This window comes from Colobus angolensis, unplaced genomic scaffold (assembly GCF_000951035.1).
Source record: "Colobus angolensis palliatus isolate OR3802 unplaced genomic scaffold, Cang.pa_1.0 Scaffold113, whole genome shotgun sequence".
Lineage (NCBI taxonomy): Eukaryota > Metazoa > Chordata > Mammalia > Primates > Cercopithecidae > Colobus > Colobus angolensis.
The window spans coordinates 4,187,280-4,210,061 of NW_012112364.1; the positions used below are offsets into that span (position 1 = coordinate 4,187,280).

General features: G+C 42.1%; 1 protein-coding gene across 1 annotated transcript in view; it reads left to right on the plus strand.

The window, feature by feature from the left end:
• MIPEP (mitochondrial intermediate peptidase) overlaps nucleotides 1-21,980 on the plus strand; it is a 151,785-nt gene extending 129,805 nt beyond the window's left edge. Inside the window, exon 19 of the mRNA XM_011958800.1 lies at nucleotides 21,721-21,980. Within this exon, the coding sequence (XP_011814190.1) occupies nucleotides 21,721-21,818 (98 nt within the window). The 3' untranslated portion in view covers nucleotides 21,819-21,980. The remainder of the gene's footprint in view (nucleotides 1-21,720) is intronic.
• The last annotated feature ends 802 nt before the right edge of the window (nucleotides 21,981-22,782 follow it).

A 22,782-nucleotide genomic window follows, 5' to 3' on the forward strand; every position in this document is an offset into this window, starting at 1 on the left:
CCTCTTACTGAGTTTTTAGGTTCAGATTTTACTTATCCTCTGATTAAGTCTAATCCCCTATAACACAGGTCATACTGTCCCTGTTTTTATAAATAATGACACTTAGGGTTCATACCGTCGGTGCTGCCTTGCCCACATTTTTCTCTATTGATCCTTAAGTTCTGACATGAAAGTGACCTGGCCTTTAGAAGGCAAGAGATGTGAGCAATGTGGGTCTTGGGCCCTGATGGTTCTCTTCATGATCTCCAAGTCTTTTTTTTTTTTTTTTTTTTTAATGTCACAACCTATCTATTCCATTGACATTGGAGAGGCCTGCCTGACATCCACTGATCAACAATCAAATCTTCCTCTTCCTGCGAGCTCCTTTCGACTTCTGTGGCAAAGCTGTCAATTTAGTTTATAACCATTTTTAGCCATGGTGGTCCTGATGGGAAGATTCTCCCCACAGCCACGTAAGCAGGACATGGCCCAGTTAGTTTTGGGTTCTGCCTCTGGTTACAGAATTCCTTATGCTCTCTTTCTTCAACTCTTCCACAGAGAATCTGAGGGGAGGGGGAAGGGAAAGGATAAAGTCCAAGATTTTAGCATTCCAGGAGGTTATTTGTAAATATTAAACAACTTTATTTCTATGCTCCTTTCTAATCAGAATCCCTCTGGCCAAAAGCAGTATGCAAGTAGAGATACTAAATAATATACTAAATAGTAACTTGATGGAGTTTTCCAAATGGACCAAACATCAGATCAGATGTAAAGAAATAGTAGTAGCTAAATCAGTCAATTCTCAACAACTGAAACTCTATTCTGTTTGTTTTTTCGCATCAGACTGACTCACCAAACCAAAGTCTAGAAGCCCACAGGGCCTTACCTTAAGCTGATTAAAATCATAATACCTTACATTTCTGTGTATAAATACAATTCTGTATTTATAGTCTGCCAAACACACTCGCTTTTGCCATATTATCCTATGTTATCTCTTCTAGCTTATTAAATATTTTTTGTTCAAGAAACAAACCAGAGAATTATGGTTTATATTCCAAAGAATCACCTCCACGCTCCAAGAAGATTAATACAAACAATAAAGATGTCTGTCTACTAGTTTCTTTAAAAACCGTTCTCAGTTCCAGGAGCATGGAGCACATCAGCACCCAGAAATTGGGTTTACATCACTCTCAAGTAAGAGGAACCAAGGCTCCTTGGAGAAATGGCTGATTCCAGGGCTGGAACAAGGAAGATAGAAGATGAGCACGAAGTATCTTATAGTGCCAGAGAGGAAGGACGTGCCCAGAGACACACACAGTGATGAGTGCGTGTGTCATAGCAGCAGGAGCCCACTGAAAGAGCTCCCAGTGCCCCAACCTGGGCCCACTCCGACAGTCAAACAGATCACACAGTCTTGGGATGTGATACAAAGTATTAAGTACATATCCGTGAGTCCGTACTGACGTAAATGGTTACATGAATAGAATCATCTCCCACGGAGAAGAGTTCCAAATCATTTACGTACATACTCCCCACCTCAGGGAAGTGGAAGATAACTCCCCACTCATTATGTGGGCAGCACAGAGTGACGTCCGTCCAGAGCACTCTCGAGACGGCAAGGGAAATGACAGATACAACCTCAGTCAGGTGATCAAGGCCAGCATCAGTGATGCGTCATGTGGACAGTGTGTGTCCTTGATATAATATGATGAGAGGTTTTCCTCCCAGAAACCCATAACCCCAGTCTCATAATGAGAAAAAACGTCAGACACACCGAATTCAGGACATTCTGCAAACGACCTAAGCAGTACTCCTCAAAACTGTCACGGTCTTTGGAAACGAAGTCTGAGAAGCTGACACAGTCTAGAGGAGCCTAAGGAGACATGGCAGCTACGTGTAGTGTGGTCCCCTGGCTGGTCCTGGAACAGCTGGTGTTGATCGTGCCAGGGCAATCTGACTAAAGTGTACCCGAAGCTAACAATATTCTGTCAATACTGGTTTGTGAGTTGTGACAAATGTGCCACACCATGAAAGATATTAATGATGGGGGAAGCTGGCTGAGTGTGGAGCGTGGAGGAACTCTCTTGACTCCATCAAGAGATCACCGCTGCTCGTGGTTTGGGCCACACCTTGACTCCACCATGTTTCCCTGCTTCCCAGCAGCCTTTTCAGTGCCCCTTTGGGGAGGGAGGGGCACAGAAGTGAGATTGGAGGGGGGGTATTGGGCACAAAATGAGGCTGGAGGGTAAGTGGGCGTCAGGTCAGGCAGGGCATTGTGGATGCTGTGAAAGAGAGTTGGTGTTTATTCTGAGGACCATGAGAAACCATTGACAGTATTTTGAAGGCAGGTAGTGACAAGATCAGATTTCTGTTGGCATGGAGGCGAGTGAGTGTGATGTCAAGGGTGACCCCCAAGCTCCCTGCTTCAGTTGTCACAGAGATGGTTGCATGGTTATGACGCCATGGGGGACAGAAATCAAGAAGCCCTTACGCCATTCAGCCACTGCGAGAATTCAGCTCAGGAAACTCGCAAGCCCGTGGGACTCCATTTCTGAGCGACTGCAAAGGACTCTGTTCAGAATGGACTGGAGGCAGCTCTTTGCCCGTGAAGTTCTGATGACAGGAAACTCCCTTTTTCACAAGGAGACTCACTTCAGTTTTAGACAGCTCTGATTGACAGGATGACATGTGTATTCAAATTGACCCAAAATACTTAGTCCACTTGAAAGTATGATGTGTTGTTGACACAGCAGCTTAAGTAATAAGCGTCGATGCCTTTTTTTTAATAACCTGATTACTAACCTAGTAGGCAGAATGCGCTTAGTGCAAGGCTTTGCCATTGGTGTTGTTTGCACAATACAACACGACAATCAAGGAGCACTCAGTCCTGTCTGTCAGCAGAAGTACAGCTGACATTTAAAATAAGAAAGCTAAACAAACAGTCATGGTTCAACAATAGCTTGATTAATTTCCCTATTGTCAAAAGGTATACACAGATACTGAAACAGAAAAGGCATTCTACATTGTTGTATAGCACTGAAAATTCGTAGTAGTTAATACTTCCAGCTTGAAAGCATGCAGTAGCATTTATGCAATCTGTTTAATTCTCTAGATATTGGCATTGTGTGGCAGGGCTGGCATGCCCAGCACTGTAGGAGAACGGTAAATGCACACTCCCTCTGGATGGTTATTCCTAAATTTATCTTGTAGAAGGTGTCTTCGCTTTTTATTTTTTTAATCAAGGGATTTCAAGGGAAAGATAAGCCTTGACGCATGACAGGTTCTGCCTGACTGAGCCCGCAGCATCTGTGCCCCCAGGTATGTGGAGGCTCAGCATAAATAAATGCCAGAACGTGCTCAAAGCACCAGTCTTGGCTTGGGATAAGTGCCCACCCCAGGGTGTGTTTTACATTTGTGAGGGACTTAGGAGGAACCCCCTCACACGGATGTATTAAATATTAAAAGGTGAGATGATTTAACTACTGGCATGCCAAGTAAAACTTTGCTGTTGGAAGTCAATCATCCTGATGAATTCTGATGGGTTGTTCAAACATTTATGAATAGAGTCTCTTCGTTTCCCCTGTAGTCAGACACTTCTCTACCCCCTTACTCTGCTTTGATTTTGCTTCATAGCACATATTAACATTTACTTCCTAATTTCAACATGTATTATTTAATTTATTGGTTTATAGTCTCTGCCCCTCAATAAAGTCTAAGTTCTGTGATGGGAGGGCAGCTGACTGTCATGTTCACAGCTGTATCGGCAGCCCCTGTTACAGGGCTCAGCCCATCGGCATTCGATAAATACTTGTTAAATGAGTGAACACACGAATACCAAAATAGACTTAAAAGAGCAATTGTTTCCTACGCTATAGAAAAGTTGTGATTTAGCTGGCTGTGATGGCAGGCACCTGTCGTCGCAGCTACTTGGGAGGCTGAGGCAGGAAAATCACTTGAACCTGGGAGTCGGAGGTTGCAGTGAGCCAAGATCACACCACTGCACTCACTCCAGCCTGGGTAACAGAACGAGACTCCAGCTCAAAACAAAACAGGCTGGGCACGGTGGCTCATGCCGGTAATACCAGCACTTTGGGAAGCCGAGGCAGGCAGATCACAAGGTTAGGAGTTGGAGACCAGACTAGCCAACATAGTGAAACTCCTTCTCTACTAAAAATACAAGAATTAGCTGGGCATGGTGGCATGCGCCTGTAGTCCCAGCTAGTCAGGAGGCTGAGGAGGAGAATCACTTGAACAAGGTGGAGGTTGTGGTGAGCCCAGATCACACCACTGCACTCCAGTGTGGGCAACAGAGCGAGACCCCGTCTAACGACAACAACAAAAAGTTGTGATGATTACAATGGGAACAGGTTTTTATTTGCCTGGTTGAGGAATTTTTTTTATCACGTGAATATTTTCGGATATTTCACAGGCTAAATATTTTCATGAAGTTCTTTAATCATGTAAAAGAAAAAATATATATAGCAATTGTGCTGTCTCCACACTTGTTCAGTCTCTCACCTGTTCTCTTACTCCCATCCTGCCCTTCCTGCTTCCTGTCACTGTATTTTAGACACTTTTTGTTTTAGTACAATGCTTGGTTCTGCCCACTGGGCGAGTACTGACTGTTAAGCAGCTAGATAGCAGGCATAATAAGTAGGGGACACCACTAGAAGAAAGGGGGTCCACTGTCCATTCCCGAATAGGTCCTTACTGGCCAGAGTCAAGCACCTCTTCATAAGCCCTGGGCAGCAAGAGTTCCTACCTAACGAGTTCAGATAGTACTCTAAGCAGCATGCAGGAAGAAGACTCACCATGCAGGAAAAGCGAAGGGACAATGACAGAGTGAAAATGTGCCAGGTAGGTCATAGGCAGCATCTTTAATCCACCAAACACTGCTCTGGTGGGTCGTGTCATCTCCACTTCCCATGTATGGAAGCAAAGGTCTTGTTTCAGAGCCATTCTCTGGCATAGTCAGGAGTTAGTCACATTCTTTTGTCTCCAGAGCCCCTGCTGCCCCGCAGCACTCCTCACCTGACACCTCTTAGCCATAGACTCTTGAATACTGGCTGCTTCCTCAGCTTCTGTTTTGTCAGTGTTACTTTTGGTGGGTCGCGCTCGTTTTGACAGTTTTCTCTGATAGTAAGCGATCATCTTCGACCTTCTGTGTAAATTTGATGGGTCCCTCTTCCATTTTGAGATACGTCCAGAGGTTGATTTTGAGGTCTGAGACAGGTTTCTCTTCCTCAAGTAAATATCTTGTAGTAGATTCATTCCAAAAAATAGACTAATGATTCCATTTTTAGATGATGTCAATGTATACTACCTTCTAAAAGGAATGTAGATAACATTCTCTCAGTCTTTTGAGTGCTTAATGGGAACATCATGTTTTTTGAACCAAGGAGACGGAGGTTGTAGTGAGCTGAGATCGCCTCACTGCACTCCACCCCTGGGTGACAGAGACTCCCTCTCAAAAAAAAAAAGGAACACCATCTACAAATGACCAGCACTTTGGGAGGCTGAGGTGGGTGGATTACTTGAGGTCAGGAGTTCGAGACCAGCCTGGCCAACATGGTAAAACTCCATCTGTACTAAAAATACAAAAATTTGCTGGCTGTGGTGGCATGTACCTATAGCCCCAGCTACTTTGGAGGCTGAGGCAGGAGAATCACTTGAACCCGGGAGGCAGATGTTGCAGTGAGCCAAGATCATGCCGTTACACTCCAGTCTGGGTGACAAGAGTGAAACGCTGTCTCAAAAAAAAAACAGTGTGCTGAGTGGGCTAAACACGGGTTACGAAAGCAAATGTTTTATCTCCAAAGCTCTGGTTCTAGGTTTTGTTTTGTTTTGTTTTGTTTTGAGACATAGTCTTGCTCTGTCGTCCAGGCTGGAACACAGTGGCGCAATCTCAGCTCACTGCAAACTCCACTGCCAAGGTTCAAGCGTCTCCTGCCTCAGCCTCCCGAGTAGCTGGGATTACAGACGCCCACCATCACACTTCGCTGATTTTTTTATTTTTCGCAGAGATGGGGTTTCACCATGTTGGCCAGGCTGGTCTCGAACTCCTGACCTCAAGTGATCCGCGCACCTCGGCCTCCCAAAGTGCTGGTGTTACAGATGTGAGCCACTGCACCGGGCCTGGATCTAGATTCTTAACTTTCCTGCTTGACACTCTCAGGCATCAAGCTTCAAAACTGAGGAATTCACAAGTTGGCGATACACTGATGAATTTACATTTGGAAGGTGTACCAGTAAAAGGTTAAATAGTAGTAATAATTATAGAGATTTAGAGCAGATTTTAGTTGAAGAATTGAAATTGACATTTGCCAGCCAACTCTTTTATGAAATGTTCCCAGAGGACATAGGGACAAGATTTCTCTTGGTTTAACTAGATTGTTTCCTGAAAGAGCATTTACAAGACATCTTCTGGTGTTTATGTCTTTTTCAACTAAATGTAAAAGAAACTTTGTCTTTATGACTGTGATGTAACATTATTAATAATGAAATTAGATTAAGAAATTATACCTATACCTGATTTTCTTTTATATTTAATAGTTTATCTTCACATTGAAGTTTTCTCTTATTAAATAGTCCCTGCTCAATTTTAGAGTTTGCACATCTCAAATATCTGAATAGCATTATCAGGTTCTTTTTGTGACCCATCCTATAAGTTAGAGTATGTCAGGTAACACAGTTTTTTACTCTCTTTCCATTCAGTACTAAATGTGTGTTTTGTTTAGGCTTTAGGGTCAGGAGGAAGGCCAACCTGTACTTAGAGCTCCCTTTCTAGCAGTTTAAATAAAGCTGAGTGTTAACAAAGTTCTTAAAATCTTAAGTCACACACTTAAAATCGTGGAATTTCAACACTAGATTTATTTTTGTCTTCCTTTTCATGCACATGCATTTCACATTAGGATAGCGATTTTATTTAAATGCTGCAATAGCCTGTGTGTTGATTTTCTGAAGATAGCTAATCCTTTATGTCAGATACTTTCAATAAAACTAATTTCTGCTACTTGTATATTTCCAGCATTGAATGGATAGGAGGGAGTCATAAAAGTTTAATCAAACCAAGCGTACATTTGTTATTTTATTGTTTATTATTGTTACAATAGTGAGAGCAGTAACGCTAAGTATAGCTAAAAGCATTTGTTGAGTGTATTTGATGTGCCAAGTACTATGTATATTGCTGTATGATCTCATTTAATTCTCTAAACAGTCCCAGGAATGCATAAGTAACTTATTTGCCTGAGATCACATAGCAGCAGATGTTAGAAGCAGGATTCAGAGTCAAGTACTCTGAGTCACCTGTGTGAGCTGGTAATTTCTTCAACTTCGTTCTCAGGTTATACCAGGAAGTTTTTGCTTCGAAATACGTGCATGCATATTCCATTGTATTTTTTTCCCTTGCTCTTTCATAATTTTTGGCAACTGAGTGGTCTTGTTGGGAATACAGTGATGCTCAAAGAAGATATTATTGGGTTATCAGAGTAAGATATCATGGGGACAAATCTGAAAAGTGGCATGTGCTAACTAGTATGCTAACGAGTAACTAGTATGTATACGAGTATGTAATTGCCTTACCTACAGTAAAATGATTTTGTAGGAAAACAAGATTTGTTGAATGTAAATGAGTGAATGCACGGCATGCAAAGCAATATTTGGAACTTGACAGAATGCTCATTGGCAGAAAGCTGCTTTTCTTGCACAGCGTAGCAGGAATACATGAGGAAAGCGTGTCATGGAATCAGAGTTACAATTTCGTAGCTCTAGGATTACGACACAGTTTCAGTAATAGAGGCACCCCAGAATAACGGCCAAGTAAATAGAATCCCTAATCTTTGGCTTGTTCGTACATTTACTCACCGTAGCCTCTGAAATCACTGAAAGCTTTTTGGAAGAAAGAAATGGAAAGGAGCACCTGCGTTCTCAAGGCTAAGACCTCCCTTTTGTAAATGCACTAATATTTTAAGAGGGTGTGTGCATGTTTAATGTGTGGGTGTGTTTGTTTAAGGAAGACATTGAGCTTCAAAAGGCAAGATGTTTTGTAACCCAGAAATGTAATTGTAAATGGAATTATTAAATCTGACAATGAAATTAAAATAAACTAGTGTGTGAACAGAGCACATATGTGGGGCTGTACTTGCTGGCTCACCTTCTGTGTAACACAGGTTCAGAGGCTTCACCTGAGTTAATAATTCTAGAGAGACAGAGAGAGCCTCATGTGCGAATTCTGACAGATCCCAATCCAGCACAGGGAGCAGCCGAGTCTTTTTAGTTCAAAGGAAGAGAAGAATTTCACTTCCTGGCTGATAGTCTGATTTTCTCAAGAACTGATTGTAGATAGAGGGAATCTACCTTTAGCAAAGGGTGTGGGTAACCACAGTCTTGTAGCAGAGAAAAACTTCAAAGTAAAGATGGTGAGCCATACAATTGCCCTAGGCTTGGGAGAGACAGATCTGGAATGAGGATTCTGATCTCATAAAAGTCACTTAAGATTTTTCAAACTGCCAGGCTAGCCTTTGTAGCTACAATTCTTAATCAGTCTCGGTTGAGTTTGGTACATATAATTATTTCAGCAGAAAAAATAGCCATTAAACTGTTATGATGAATTATTAGAGTTAGTAATGGTGCTGAGAATACTCAAACCTCCTTTTCACTCACTCCCAAATCTGTTTAGATAATCTGCTTTTTGGTATATCCAAGTTATTGTTATGTCTAGTGATGGAGGATGGCATAGCACAGACAGCTGTGTATCTGAGTGAATCGCAGGTTCTAAAAAGATTTCTGATCTCTTTTTTAAATTATGGTAAAATATACTACATGCCATACCATTTGTCATGTTAACCGTTTTTAAATGTATAGTTCCAAGCCATTCACAGTGTCCTACACTTTCAACGCTGTGCAGCCATCACCACTATCCGTTTTCAGAACTTCCCCATCACCCCAGTGAAGACCCTTTTATCACAGAAATCAGCAGGTAGAAAAATGGATTTTAATTCCATCTTTTGTTTCTTTCTTTTAGTAGATAAACAGTTACCTAATAAGCAGATGGCAAAACTTAGAAAAAAGCCGTGATTTATGAGCTGGATAAGTAGCTTGTGATTGTGAGTTTTGTGATAGTTTTATGATATTTAATCATAGATCAAATGTTTTGGGATTGAACTTGTGCAAAAATAGTAAGCAACGTCATCCTTCAACTCTTGAACTAGGAAGCAGGTTTTCATAAATCTTTGGGTCTGATTATTATAGTGAGTGAGCATTTTTCTGTGTTAAATGCTGTATCTTATTTTTTCCTTATTAACAATCTATCAAAGTAGGTGACATTGTACCAGTTTTATGAACTTCAAACATTATACTAAACTCCAACATTTTACTTTTACTTAGATTGCCTCCAGCAGAGGTTAAGTGACTAGTCTGAGGTCCCTTAACCAGTTGGTTAACCCAGGGTAATCTCTTACCCTTGCTCTAACCATCAGGATATATTGCCTTCTTTCGAGCCACCTAAAGTTTTATTTAGAAAATGAAAAAGGTATTTTTTTCTCTCTATTCTTTCTTGGCACCCCTTCAAAGGAAAACAGTTGTATAGTCAGAAGAGAAACAGCCTGAAATTTCGTATAATGAGACACCACGCAGAACCAGGTAACGTTCCATTCAGCCCCAAATTCACACCAGCACAGTGCCCCCGCCAGGCTGTTGGTGGAACTGCGTGCAAATGGCTGCTCTGCTGACCAGCAAGGCCCAGGGGGGCTATTGTCCTGTCCGGGGTCCTCAGGACATTTTGTTTTTTGGAGACTGAGGCTCTTTTTGGTCCACCAGACTGTTTCCTAACTAAGTGATACAGGCCTTAAATAGAAATCTGGCTAATGGAGCTTAATTAATTAATTTCTACTAAGTCCAGTGCTGTGGCTGAAATGTAAGAATATGACTAGCTTTTAACTTTTTATTTTTTAAAAAACTTTTTTTTCTAGGTTTGATGTACGTGTGCAGGTTTGTTATATAGGTAAACTTGTGTCATGAGGGCTTTTTGTACCAATTATTTTATCACCCAGGTACTAAGTCTAGTACCCAATAGTTATTTTTTTTCCTCTCCCTCCTCCCATGCTCCACACTCAAATAGGCCTCAATGTGTTCTCATTATTTAGCTCCCACTTACAGATAAGAAATGCAGTACTTGGTTTTCTGTTCTTGGCGTTGGTTTGCTAAGGATAATGGCCTCCAGCTCCATCCACGCTTCTGCAAAGGATGTGATCTCATTCTTTTTTATGGCTACACAGTATTCCTTGGTGTATATGTGCCACATTCTTTTTTATAGCTGCACAGTATTCCTTGGTGTATATGTACCACATTCTTTTTTATAGCTACACAGTATTCCTTGGTGTGTATGTACCACATTCCTTTTTATAGCTACACAGTATTCCTTGGTGTGTATGTACCACATTTTCTTTATCCAGGCTGTCATTGATGGGCATTTAGGTTGATTCCATGTCTTTGCTATTGGGAATAGTGCTGCAGTGAACATTCATGAGCATGTGTCTTCATGGTAGGGTGATTTATGTGTTTAGGTATATAAACAGTAATGGGATTGCCGGGTCAGGTGTTAGTTCTATTTTTAGCTCTTGGAGGAATTGCCGCACTGCTTTCCACCATGGCTGAACTGATTTACACTTCCACCAACACTGTATAAGTATTCCTTTTTCTCTACAACCTCATCAGCATGTGATTTTTTTGACTTTTTACTAATAACCATTGTGACTGGTGTAAACTGGTATCTCATTGTGATTTTGATTTTTTAGCTTTGATGTTAAAGAACTGATGAGGTATTTGTCCTGGGTGTCTTGGCCTCAGGGCACTGGCCACTCCCGATTGGTGTGAGGAGTTCATCCACCTTTCCACATACACAGAGCACCCAGACCTCCCCTCTCCTGGGCAGCCTTGGACACCAAGTCCATGAACTTCCCTTGCACCTTTGAAACCCACAAGCAACGATACTTCCTTCCCCGACTCCACAAGGGAAGATCCAGTTTCAGGGAGACCCAAGCTATGGAGGGCAGTCCCTCTGTGCTTCTTCCTGTCCCCCTCCCACCTCCTGCCACCCCGACAGGGCTCAGTGGCAGTGAGACACTGTTCTTCGTCCAGGAGCAACCCCTGCTTTTCCAGTGAAGGTGGGGAGTAGAAATCAGGCATTAAAGCTTGCTTGTGTATCACCCAGACTTTACGAATCGGAGGAAAGACAGAATCATTTAAATGAAAAAACAGCTACTTCAGCTACAAATCCTGGGTCTACAGAGTGGGTCTTTGATCAGACAAAAAGATCAGTGTTCCTTAGACATCATTAAATTGTTTCTAATAAAGGGTGAACTGATCTTTTTTTTAATCAACTGGAAATCTTCTCGAAAGAAATAGAACCAACTCTGGCTTATCAAAGCAGATAACCAATTTTTTTTTTCTGAGGCCACAGAATCAAAGGAAGAAGTTAGAACAGGGCTCCAGAAGAGCAGCTTGCGGGGGCTGGGCAGAGGAGCGGGTGTGTTCTTCATGGGACTGGTGCTGAGATGGTTCCGCTCCAGCCAGCCATAGACCTTTCTCCGTTCCTCTCAAGACTCAGTCCTGGAAGGAGACATCTGGCCACCGTCACTGGGTGAGCCACGGGCAGGGAGAACTTCCTTATTCATAGGCCCACTGCAGGGTGTCTGCCTGCGCTGTTGACGTTTTGGGATCAGAGAAGTTCTTTTTATGGGGCCTGTCCTCTGTGTGGTAGGGTGGTTCCTGTCCTCTGTGTGGTAGGGTGGTTCACTCCCCCAGTGTGACCACCAAAAATGTCATCAGACCTTGCCAGATGCCCTGAGAGACAAAATCACCCTCTAAACCACTGCTCTAAAGCAAAATTATTCTCCTAACCAGAGGGGAAATGGATGCTCGGTGGAAAAAAGCAGTATCCTACCCCATTGACACTTCGTGCTGTATGAACAGTTATGTATTTCCATGACTTTCTCCCCAGCTCATGACATTCCTCAGAACAGAAATCACATGTCTCTCTCATGTCTGTGTGCCCGCTGTCTCTAGTACACAGTGTTTAGCACACAAGTGCTTAGTAAACATTTCCTGTGATAAATGCATGAGCAGACGTTCCGTCTGAAGTAGAATCAGAAGTGGTCGTGTTCCCGCTTGCTGCCCTGCACAGGGAGCTTGGCCTGCAGGCAGAGGCATTTATCTCAGAACGCTAATGGCGGGAGAGGTCCATGCCTGTGGGGAGTCAGACCTGAGCAACTCCGTCCACCTTTCTGCTAAAATCACCCACTTTGGCAGAAATCATGACCTATCAACAGAGGGCCAGTCTTCTACCAACTTCCCTGTGTTTTCCTTGAGAAGTGGCTCCCTCTGGGCTCCTGCCTGACTGAGGTTGGGTTCTATTTCTCAGGCTCAGAACAGTCAGAACGAAAGCAGCTTCTTAGGTGTGTGTTTCTGAGCTTTTCTCATAAAAGAGTTAATAATTGATCAACACAAATGACTGTCCTGTAGAATGTTCCTAGTAATCAAAACATACCCTGCTTTTTAATTTTTTCAATAAAAGGACTGCCTTAATCTGCAAAGGGCACCTCCCATCTGGGAGACTTCTTGAGCAAGTGCAGAGCCACAGCTTCCACCCAGCTCATGCTGACATGACATCCCTTTCTCCCTCCCCACTGCAGATCTGGAGGCCAGATCCATGCCAAATCCAGTGGATCAGTGTAGGTGCTTTTCCAGTTAGCTGGGCCCTCAATAACTTTGAATAGTGTGCCAAATAAATTATACTTTTACACGAAACAGTTGTTTTCTATTTCACCTGAAAAATCTTTTTTAGTTAAGTAGAAAATTATATGCGTCTACATGTTTCTTGCTCAGTATTTTTCGAGTTCTAGTTGCCAGTTGAGAGAAACGACATCTCATTTTCAGGCTTCATAGGTTTCCGCAGGTCCATCTGAGCCGTGGGTCTTAAAGGTGAGCATGCAGCAGAGTCACTGGGAAGGCTTATTAAAACACAGGTCACTGGGCCCGTCCCCAGGTTCTGATTCAGCAGGGCTCGGATGGGGGATTAAGAATTCACATTTCTAACAGGCTTCCGGTTGACACACCAGTGATGTCAGTCCACTTTTAGGTCCACTGGATCATAGTTTTCAGAAGAAAGTCTCAGCCAGTCACAGAGGCGCATGCCTGTAATCCCATGGGGCACTTTCAGAGGCTGAAGCAGCTGGGTCACTTGATCTCAGGAGTTCGAGACCAGCCTGGGAAACATGGCGAAACCCCATTCCTACAAAAAACAAAAAACAAAAAAAACGAGCTAGGTGTGGTGGTGCATGCCTGTAGTCCCAGCTGAGGAAGGCGGAGGTGGGAAGATCACTTGAGCCCAGAAATTCAAGGCTTCAGTGAGCCGAGATCGCACCACTGCACTCCAGCCTGAGTGACAGAGTGACACCCTGTCTCAAAAAAAAAAAAACAACTCAGTTATTGTTATATATAATATATAAAGGGGTCTCTAATCTTTTGGCTTCCCTGGGCCACATTGGAAGAAGAATTGTCTTGGGCCACACATAGACTACACTAACAATAGCTGATGAGCTTAAAAAAAAAATGGAAAAAAAGGAAAAAAAATCACCAAGAAAAAATTTAATAATATTTTAAGAAAGTTTATGAATTTGTGTTGGGCCACATTCAAAGTCATCCTGGGCCACATGCGGCCCACAGGCCATGAGTTAGACAAGCTGGATATATAATATCTTCCTAATAAATAACATGTTTTTTCTTTTTTGGGGCTGTTTGTTTTGCCTTCCTGAAATTCACATTAGGCATTTAGGCACAGATAGAATGAATGGATGGATGAATGGAAGAACTCTTATAAATATTCAGTTAGTTTCTTCATTCATTCATTCTTTGACTTTCATTAAATTTGGATCATATTCAGCCATTGATCAAAAAGCCATAGTTTCATTTTATTGGGCACCTTTGCTTGGTGTCAAGCAATATATGAAATAGACTCAAAGAAAAGATGTACCTATTCTTCTTCTTCCAAGCTTTAAAATAATTCTGCCTTTTAATTGCCTGGTAATCCCCTGTATTTATGAAACTAAATGATACACCAACCATTTCACCCTGGGGCCTTAGGAAAGGGAGCCAGAATGAGATTTCATCTTTGCAAGGTTGGCTTACAGGTATAATCAAACTGCCAACCAATTGCTCTCAATCATGTTTTCAAATAATTATATTAGTTGTACATCCAAAAGGGCATTCAAGGGATTAAGCAGGTTAGGCCATGAGTATGCTGATTTTTAAATGAAGGTCTGATTGGATTATATGTTCATTATGTATTACAAAATAACAGAATATGAACTTGCAGCTTTGTACACATAATGAACTATCCTGGAGCTGACAGATTTTTTCTTGGTGAAAGTGTAGAAATCTGCATTGTTAGGAATCCCTTAAATATGTAAAGGCTTCTGTTTGAAGGGGTTACCACAGACACTTGGAGACCACCCAGAAAGCATCCTTAAGCACAGAACTCTTGGGCACTTTTTCCTCCTAGTGTCACGCCAAGACAGGAACTCCAGCAGCAACGAAGCATTGTGAGCACTGTGTGCCCTGATGGGAAGAGGCTCTTGGTCATTACATGAGTGCCTGTCCTGGTCACGGGTGTCCCAGTCACAGCTGGGCCAAGCCACCGTTGGCAGTACCAGACTACGACCCTGTGAGACGAGGCCATTGATCTCGGCCCTCTACTTCCAGCTAGCTGGGCACAGTCGTGGCTGCTTGTAAAGTGTGCTCCACAGAGCGGAAGCCGCGTCAGTTGGGCACAAGTGCTCATGGGTGGCACCAGGAAATAATGAGACCTTTCTCTCAGGATTTTCTACATATTTAGGTTCTGTCCATCAAGGATGCTGATATTTAAATATAAACCTTTTTAGAATGTATTTGACAGAATTTCACGGCATGAGGCGGTAAATATATCATGGTGCTTTAAGAGCATGGGCTCAGGAACCAGACTGCCAGGGTTAAAGCAAACCTATGAGCTGTGTGACTCTCTTGGCTTCTGTTTTCTTTCTTGTGAAGATAGGTGTCTCAAGGTGTGTTTTAAGGAGACCACGGATCAGTGCTCTTAGGACAGTGTCTGGTGCACAGTGAATGCTCCGTAAACAGCCACCATGGTTCTGGGAGTGGAATGGCTGGTGTTCTCTCTGATGAGCCCTGTCTAGGCCAGCTGTCTGCAGGTCAAGTCCTCCTGCATGATATTTTTCTCCTCACTGTCTTTCCAGCTGTATGTCTGCAGTCACTCGGAAGAAGAGGACTGGAAAGCCACAGTTTGGAAACCCTGCCATTTTAAGACTCAGTCTTGGAATCTTATTGATATTATAATTTAAATTAGTCAGGCTAGAATAATTACCCTAGTACTTCCAGGTTATGAAACACGCTAATTTGAGCAGAGCAGTCAGAACAAAAATATTCTGGCTGGTACCATCTTTTCTTAGCCCATTTGTCTCTCACGTAAAATGAGGAGAAAAATACATTAAATTCTCACTCTTTAACTGCTCTTTATATATACTGTCTCTCTCAGTAAGACAAATAGGTGAAGATACACTACCTGCTTCCATTTGTGAGCTCATATTTGCAATGTGTATCCTGATGCAATTTTGTCTTTCTTATATTGCTATTGACCCTTTTCTCTTTTTAGTTGTAAAGTTATTGCCTGTTTGAATCCTTTTGTCAAGATCCATTCATTCTCCCTGTAATGTAGGTGATTTCCACAGTGAAATGTGTTTGTTAACTCCGTCCACCTTAGCTGGAGTTAACAGCTCCAAGCTGGTTCCCAGGGTGCTTAGAAAATACAATTTTAATCGTCACCCTTCTAAAATTAAGACTTAAAGGCGGCCGGGCGCGGTGGCTCAAGCCTGTAATCCCAGCACTTTGGGAGGCCGAGACGGGCGGATCACGAGGTCAGGAGATCGAGACCATCCTGGCTAACACGGTGAAACCCCGTCTCTACTAAAAATAGAAAAACTAGCCGGGCGAGGTGGCGGGCGCCTGTAGTCCCAGCTACTCGGGAGGCTGAGGCAGGAGAATGGCGTAAACCCAGGAGGCGGAGCTTGCAGTGAGCTGAGATCCGGCCACTGCACTCCAGTCTGGGCGACAGAGCGAGACTCCGTCTCAAAAAAAAAAAAAAAAAAAAAAAAAAAGACTTAAAGGCAAAAGGGACATCTCTGTCAGCTTTAAAAAAGAAATGAAAGCTTTCTTAGAATTTTTTTGCTATGGCCATATACAACAGCCAAATCCAGTTTTTCTTACTTGTGGAACTACCTGAAACATTGGGCTTTTTTTTTTTTTTTAAATTTTCTGTGTAGGGTTTAGTTCGTGTTAACACTCGCAGAACATTTAAATCTAATTAGAGCAGGGCTAGCGTAACAGTGTGCCCAGGATTCTTCCCCAGTAACTGTTCTTCATTATCCCTCCAGGCTCAGGTCCTCATTTCCTCCTTTTTGAACCTTCATCTTCACCAATCCCATTACACACAAAATCACCAAACCAGTTAGCTCTAACTGTATTTCTTTAGAAAAGCCCACAAGTGTACATATTTTTCTCTTGTGGCCACAGTTGCCATTCTGTGAGATACAGGAATTGTTTAAGGTGGGAAACTGGAGAAGGACGTGTGCTAGTTGGGCCTGTCTGCTGGGAAGGAGAGAGCAAGGTCATATTTATATTGGCAGTTTGTTGAGTTGAAGTGAACCACTTCAAAGAACAGGATGGCCATACTTACCTGAATAGCTTGGCTCTGAATAAATGACTTTCCCTTCTGAGAATTCCAGTCATTTAGTTATAAACGACCAGTCATGTAATTATAGAAATGTTTCAAATATTGATTTTTTTTAGTTTTAAGGAGCAGAGAGAGTTTAATAGGCAAGAAGAGGCAAGGAGGAAGGGAGAAGGAAGAAGCTTCCCTGTACAGACACAGAGGGAGGGGGGTGCTCCAAAGCCAAAAGAGGGAACCCCACCTGCCACAGATACCAGCTAGGTGTATACACAGAGGCTGGAGGAGGCAGTGTCTGATTTGCACAAGGCTCAGGGGATTGGTCTGACTAGGCACGTCATTCACCTAGCCCGAGGGAAAGCTGGCCCTCCCGCCCTAGTCTTTCAATATGCAAATGCAGGACACCATGATGTTCTACAGAGGTGGGGATGCTTCGGGATGGCCATGTATCCAGGAATGTGGGGAAAGGGCAAGAAGGGCCACCAGAATCACCATGTTTGGGTGGACCCAGTTTCTAATGGCTGACGTTCGGATATCGGGTTACTGGCCTGGCTTTAAGAGCTGGGGCTTTACAGGAAACTTTTCCAGACAAGCTTTAAAAAAAAAAAAAAAACTTCCGTAGGACCCCTTTTCCTCTCTATCTGCCTAAAATAATTAGTAACTCCTACAGCATTCCCCACTGTGGAGATGCCACACTAACTGCTGTTAGGGGTGTGGGTGACGACGTCTTCTGGCTACTTCCTGCTGGAAAGGGGCGTCGAATGGGGAACAGCAGCTGGGGCTCCTCCCGGGGTTGATCTAAGGGTCCTCGGAAAACTGGCATGTCCGTGTGTGGTTCAGTTTACGGCACCATTTGGAGTTTGATTGTTGTGAGTTGGGTGATCCTCGCCTCTTGAGGTCCCAAGATAATTTCCAGATTCTAGAGGAACCAGGCAGAGAAATGAACATGCTTCATATTTTGTTCACAGGAGTACACCTTACTCAATTATTAAAGGCCGTAAATAGTTTAAAATAAGTTTCCTTGACTCAGTCTGATGAATGAATTTCCTTTCCTGGCCAACGCACCAAAATGATACGGCTCCGAGGAGTGGTGGAGCACCGGGGTTTTTGATCCTCTTGCCGGTTTAGACACAGGGACGCGGACATATGTGGAGTGATTTTAAGGAGCAGAGAGTTCAATAGGCAAGAAGGGGCAAGAAGGAAAAGAGAAGGAAGAAGCTACCCTGTACAGAGGAGGGGGGCTCCGAAGCTGAGAGAGGGAACCCCTCAGTATTAAAAAGGAAGAAATGGTGGGTTAGGCTGGCACATTTTATGGAAAGCCATGTCTTAATTAAATGTTTTCCCTACAAATGTTCTCTGTATGAAGAAACCTGGCACATAGGGAATGCATGAAACCTGATTTAGAATTAGATTGAGTCTCCTTAAGTCATAACCTACATCTGGAAGGTACAATGTCAACTGTGCTACTTTAGCCATCATCACGAACCCAGCATCTCTATCGTTAGTGACACAGCTGGGCCAGAGGTGAGGCCTGCATTCATGCATGCAGATTCTTTTACTGTAAAAACGAACACTGTGTTTTGAACTTTAATTGCACAAATAGACATAGCAGTGACATTCTCTTCTAGTAACTGCCCATTATTCCGCACATATTTCCTAAGATAGAGCTGTTAGAATTTAGATGGACATTAGATAGACAATAAAAATATTTTAGTGTACAGTTGAAACTATAACGATATTGGTGGTTATAGTTTCAACTACCCCAGGTCTAGTTAAGGGCTTTCAAGTATGTGTTTGGACCAAGTATTTTCATGTCGACCATCTAAATAATCCTTGGTCTGTTTCCCACCCCATGTACTTTCTGGTGGGATGATCACATCTGCACCTCTAGTCCCCAGGCTGTCCCTGAGCTCTGTGTCCTTACTGCCTCCACATGGAGCATCCCCTTCCACCTCACACTTGACAGGGGTTGTGTCTCCACACCACCCTGCTCCTCCTGGATTCCAGCTCAGTCTGGCCTTCCTGTTCTGTTGGTTGCCCTGGTTCAGAGCCCTGGGTCCTCTCATGTTTGTCTCCCAGTCTCTTCCAGCCTTACTCTACCCGCCAGACCACTTCTTGATCAGCATACATGGTGCATTTCCCCATGTTTGTGCCTTTCCTATATTGTCTCCTCCACCTAAAAGGCCTAATCTGTTAAGTTGCTGCTCAATCCCATCTCCTCCACAAACCTTCTGAATCTCTTCATTGGAATTCATCTTTCTCTTCTGTTCTCCACACGGACTGCCCTTTGTATGCTATTAGCTTCCACAGTTTACTTTTTCTCAAGATTTTATGTTAAAAATTTTCCAATATTCAGAACAGTTGAATGAATAGTACAACACTCATATACTTGCCGTTTTGTAAACATGTTCCTATATTTACATCTCTTCATCTGCCTATCTGGCCTTATATTTTTATGCATTTCAAGTAGCAGACATCAGTACATTTTACACCTAGATTCTTTTGCATGCATAGCATTAGAGTTCAATAGTTGCTTACTGTATTTAGGTGAACTTTTCATACAGTGAAATGCACAATCTCAAACGTACCTTTCAATGAATTTTGATGCATGTACACACCTTTGTAACTCAAATCACTATCTAGATGTAGAACATTACCGTCACACCAGAGGCCCTCCTGCCCCTTCTCAGTTGATTCTAATATCCACTCCCAAAAGCAACCACAGTTCTGATTTTTTTTCATCATAGATTGGTTTAACCAACTTTTTGAACTTCATATAAATAAAATCAAACAGTATGTACTGCTTCGCATAAGGCTTCTCTCACTCAGCATAATGTTTTTGAGATGCCTTTGTGTTGTTGAATGTATGAATAGTTTGTTCCTTTTTGTTGCTGAGTAATATTCCATTATATGAATACATTGTAGTGTGTGTATTCCTATCCTAGTGATAGAAACTTGGGTTGTTTCCAGCTTGGGGTTGTACAAGTTGTTTCTTTGTTGACATATGCTTTCATTTCTCTTGGATAAATACCTGGGAGTGAAATTGCTGGGTCCTCGCATAGGTATATGTTTAGTTTCATAAGACACTGTTAGACTTTTTTTCAAAGTGATTATATCATTTTGTCCTTTCACCACAAATGTATGACAATTCAGGTTGCCCACAGCCTTGTCAACATTTGGTATAGCACGGTGGCTCACACCTGTAATCCCAGCACTTTGAGAGGCCAAAGCAAGGTAGGAGGATTGCTTGAGCCCGGAAGTTCAAGACCAGCCTAGGCAACATGACAAGACCCCATCCCTACAAGAAGTTTAAAAACTAGCAGGGCATGGTGGCACACACCTGTGGTCCCAGCTACTCTCAAGCTGAGGCGGGAGGATCACCTGAGCCTGGGAAGTCGAGACCGCAGTGAGCCATGTTCACGCTGCTGCACTCTAACCTGGAAAACAACAACAACAACAAAAATTAGCTATTCTGGTGGATGTGTAATAGTATCTCATTGTGGGTTTGCTTTTCATTTCCCTAATGACTAATGATGTTGAATGTCTTCTCAGTGCCTGTTATTTATTCATATATCATCTTCTGTGAAAAACCTGACCTTGTGAAGGTAAAATCTTTTGTCAATTTGTAATTAAAAAAAAAATCTTTTTACAATGGGTCGAAGTTGTTCTTTATACATTCCGGATACCAGTCTTACGTGAGATATGTTTTGTATTTTTTCCTACTCTTTCATCTGTCTACTCATTGGTTTAATGGTTTCTTTTCAAGAGACATTTTTAATTTTGATGAAATCTGACATTTTTTCCTTTTTTGGTCATTGCTTTCTGCGTCCTAAGAAAGCATACCTACTTCAGAGTCACAGAGATACTTCATGAGGTTTTTTAAGACAGTAATTTTAGTGTTTACGCTTAGGTCTGTGACCCTCTCAAGTTAGTTTTTATGTGTGGTATGCAGCAGGGGTCCAGGCTGGCTTTCCCCCATATGGATACACTGCTGTGCGTGTCCTTCTCACCCTCACGCTGTGACTGAGCCTGCCCACCTGTATGCCCATGACCTGGCCTGATCCTTTCCACACAGCAGATGCTGCCTTCGCGTTCACTGAATTGCAGTACAGGTTCAGAGAACAGTAGAGGATTCCGGCAGTCTTTTAATGCCTTGATTTTGAAGATGGTTTTACAGAATTCATCTCCCAAAGTAAAGGTCAGTATATAGAGCCTGTTCAACCCTTGAGTTAGCATTTCCTGCCAAGAATGTAGGTTGAAACAAGAAGGTTAATTGCATAAATCTTTGTGTTTTGGCTTCTTTCGAGTGAAGAAAGAGTACGAATTCAGCTTTTTATTGAATTCTTAATATATGCTAGGCATGGTGCTTCATTGCTTCTACATCTTCTTGTTTGATCCTTATAGCAACCTTGTAGGAAATTTGGGTGCCAGAGATTTAAGTGACTTCTGCATTACACAGTTAGTAAGTTGCAAAGCTAGTAGTTCTCTGGGACAGGGAAATCTGGAGGAAAGCCAATAATTTGATTCTGATATAAGACTTCTATAAAAGAATTAACATCTAATTGATTGTAAAGTGTATAGAACTTGATAACGAAACTGGATAGGTAATTAAACTTATTAAATTATGAATCATCGAAGTCAAAGATAACTAAATAAAAAATCAGTCTTCTAATATCAATCTTTAAGGGTGTAGCCATATATGCAAAAATAATAGCCCTCAGGAAATATATTTAGGCCTAAATCTCTAAGCTAAGGATTGATTTGTTAGTAAAAATGCATTAAAATTATAAATTGCTCCAAGGCCCACACACTGTCCATGACTTTATAAAATGTTCTTGCAGTCAGGTTATACAGCCAGAGTCTTGATTCAGAAAGCCAGAGTGTTCCTCTAGTGTGTGGATTTGAATCTGTGTCTTTGTGGTTCCTGTTGCCTCCTGGTGAACGCAGTGCTGACCTTTCTTTGTTTGCAGGTATGCTTCAGAAGTGTCCTTCTGTTGATGACTTCGTAAGCGCCCTGGTTTCTGACTTGGATCTGGACTTCGAAGCTTTCCTCATGGATTCAGAATAACAGAAACACTCTAAACCTCTTCAATCAAGGTGATGTAGATAATGACTTTGTTACGAATGCTACAGCTGTGAGAGCTTGTTTCTCATTTCAGTGTTCACTTCTGTAATAAATTCGGAAAAACTCTAAACTGATGGAACTTGGAATAAATCATTTGTTTTAATTCTGCTGGCTTTTCACCTGTTTGGCACATTTTTGAGCACATGGAAATCTCTGACCTGGTAACAACCATCCTTCTACATGGCATTGTTAAACGGAGGGTATGGGCATTTCCTTAGTATAACCACTCCCCTGTTGAGCTTTTCCCCCTTTCCATGGATCTTTAATTAGTTTAATTAAATATTTAATTAAAAGCAAAATTGTTTAAGACAGAGTTTGAAGCAATATTCAGAAAGGTTACACATATAGTTCTTTTAAGAATGATGACCATTTCTTAAGACCACTATCTAAAGTAGGCTTAGAAAATACACTTTAAATAGTTACAAGCAACCGACAAACCAAGTGTGGTTTCCAAAATACATGTAATTATCTGTACTGTTTTTTTCCTGAATGTTTAGGCAAATAGACTCAGAACACAGAGGACTGGCTTGGCAATGAAGGTAGAATGAGTAAGTGCACGTACAATTAATAAGTGACATACCAGTGTCAAGCAGCAACTGGTGAATCAGGAAACGGGGGTTCAGACCATGTCTGCTTTTATCTGGAACTCATTTCCTTTACACTATTGTATACCATACTGTATTTTGGTTTGTTATTATCAGGAAATAAATTATTTAATGGATTTTTCCCACCATTAAAGTCAAAACCTAATTATGAATTTCCAGTTTAAAAAGGCACCTGCTAACAGCCTCTTCCTGCTTCTCACCAAATGACCAATGATGAAACAAAAGGAAAGATTCAAAATACCCAAAACTAAGACACACATTCAACCTATTGGCAGAATCTGGAGGAATTTCTTCATGCCCAG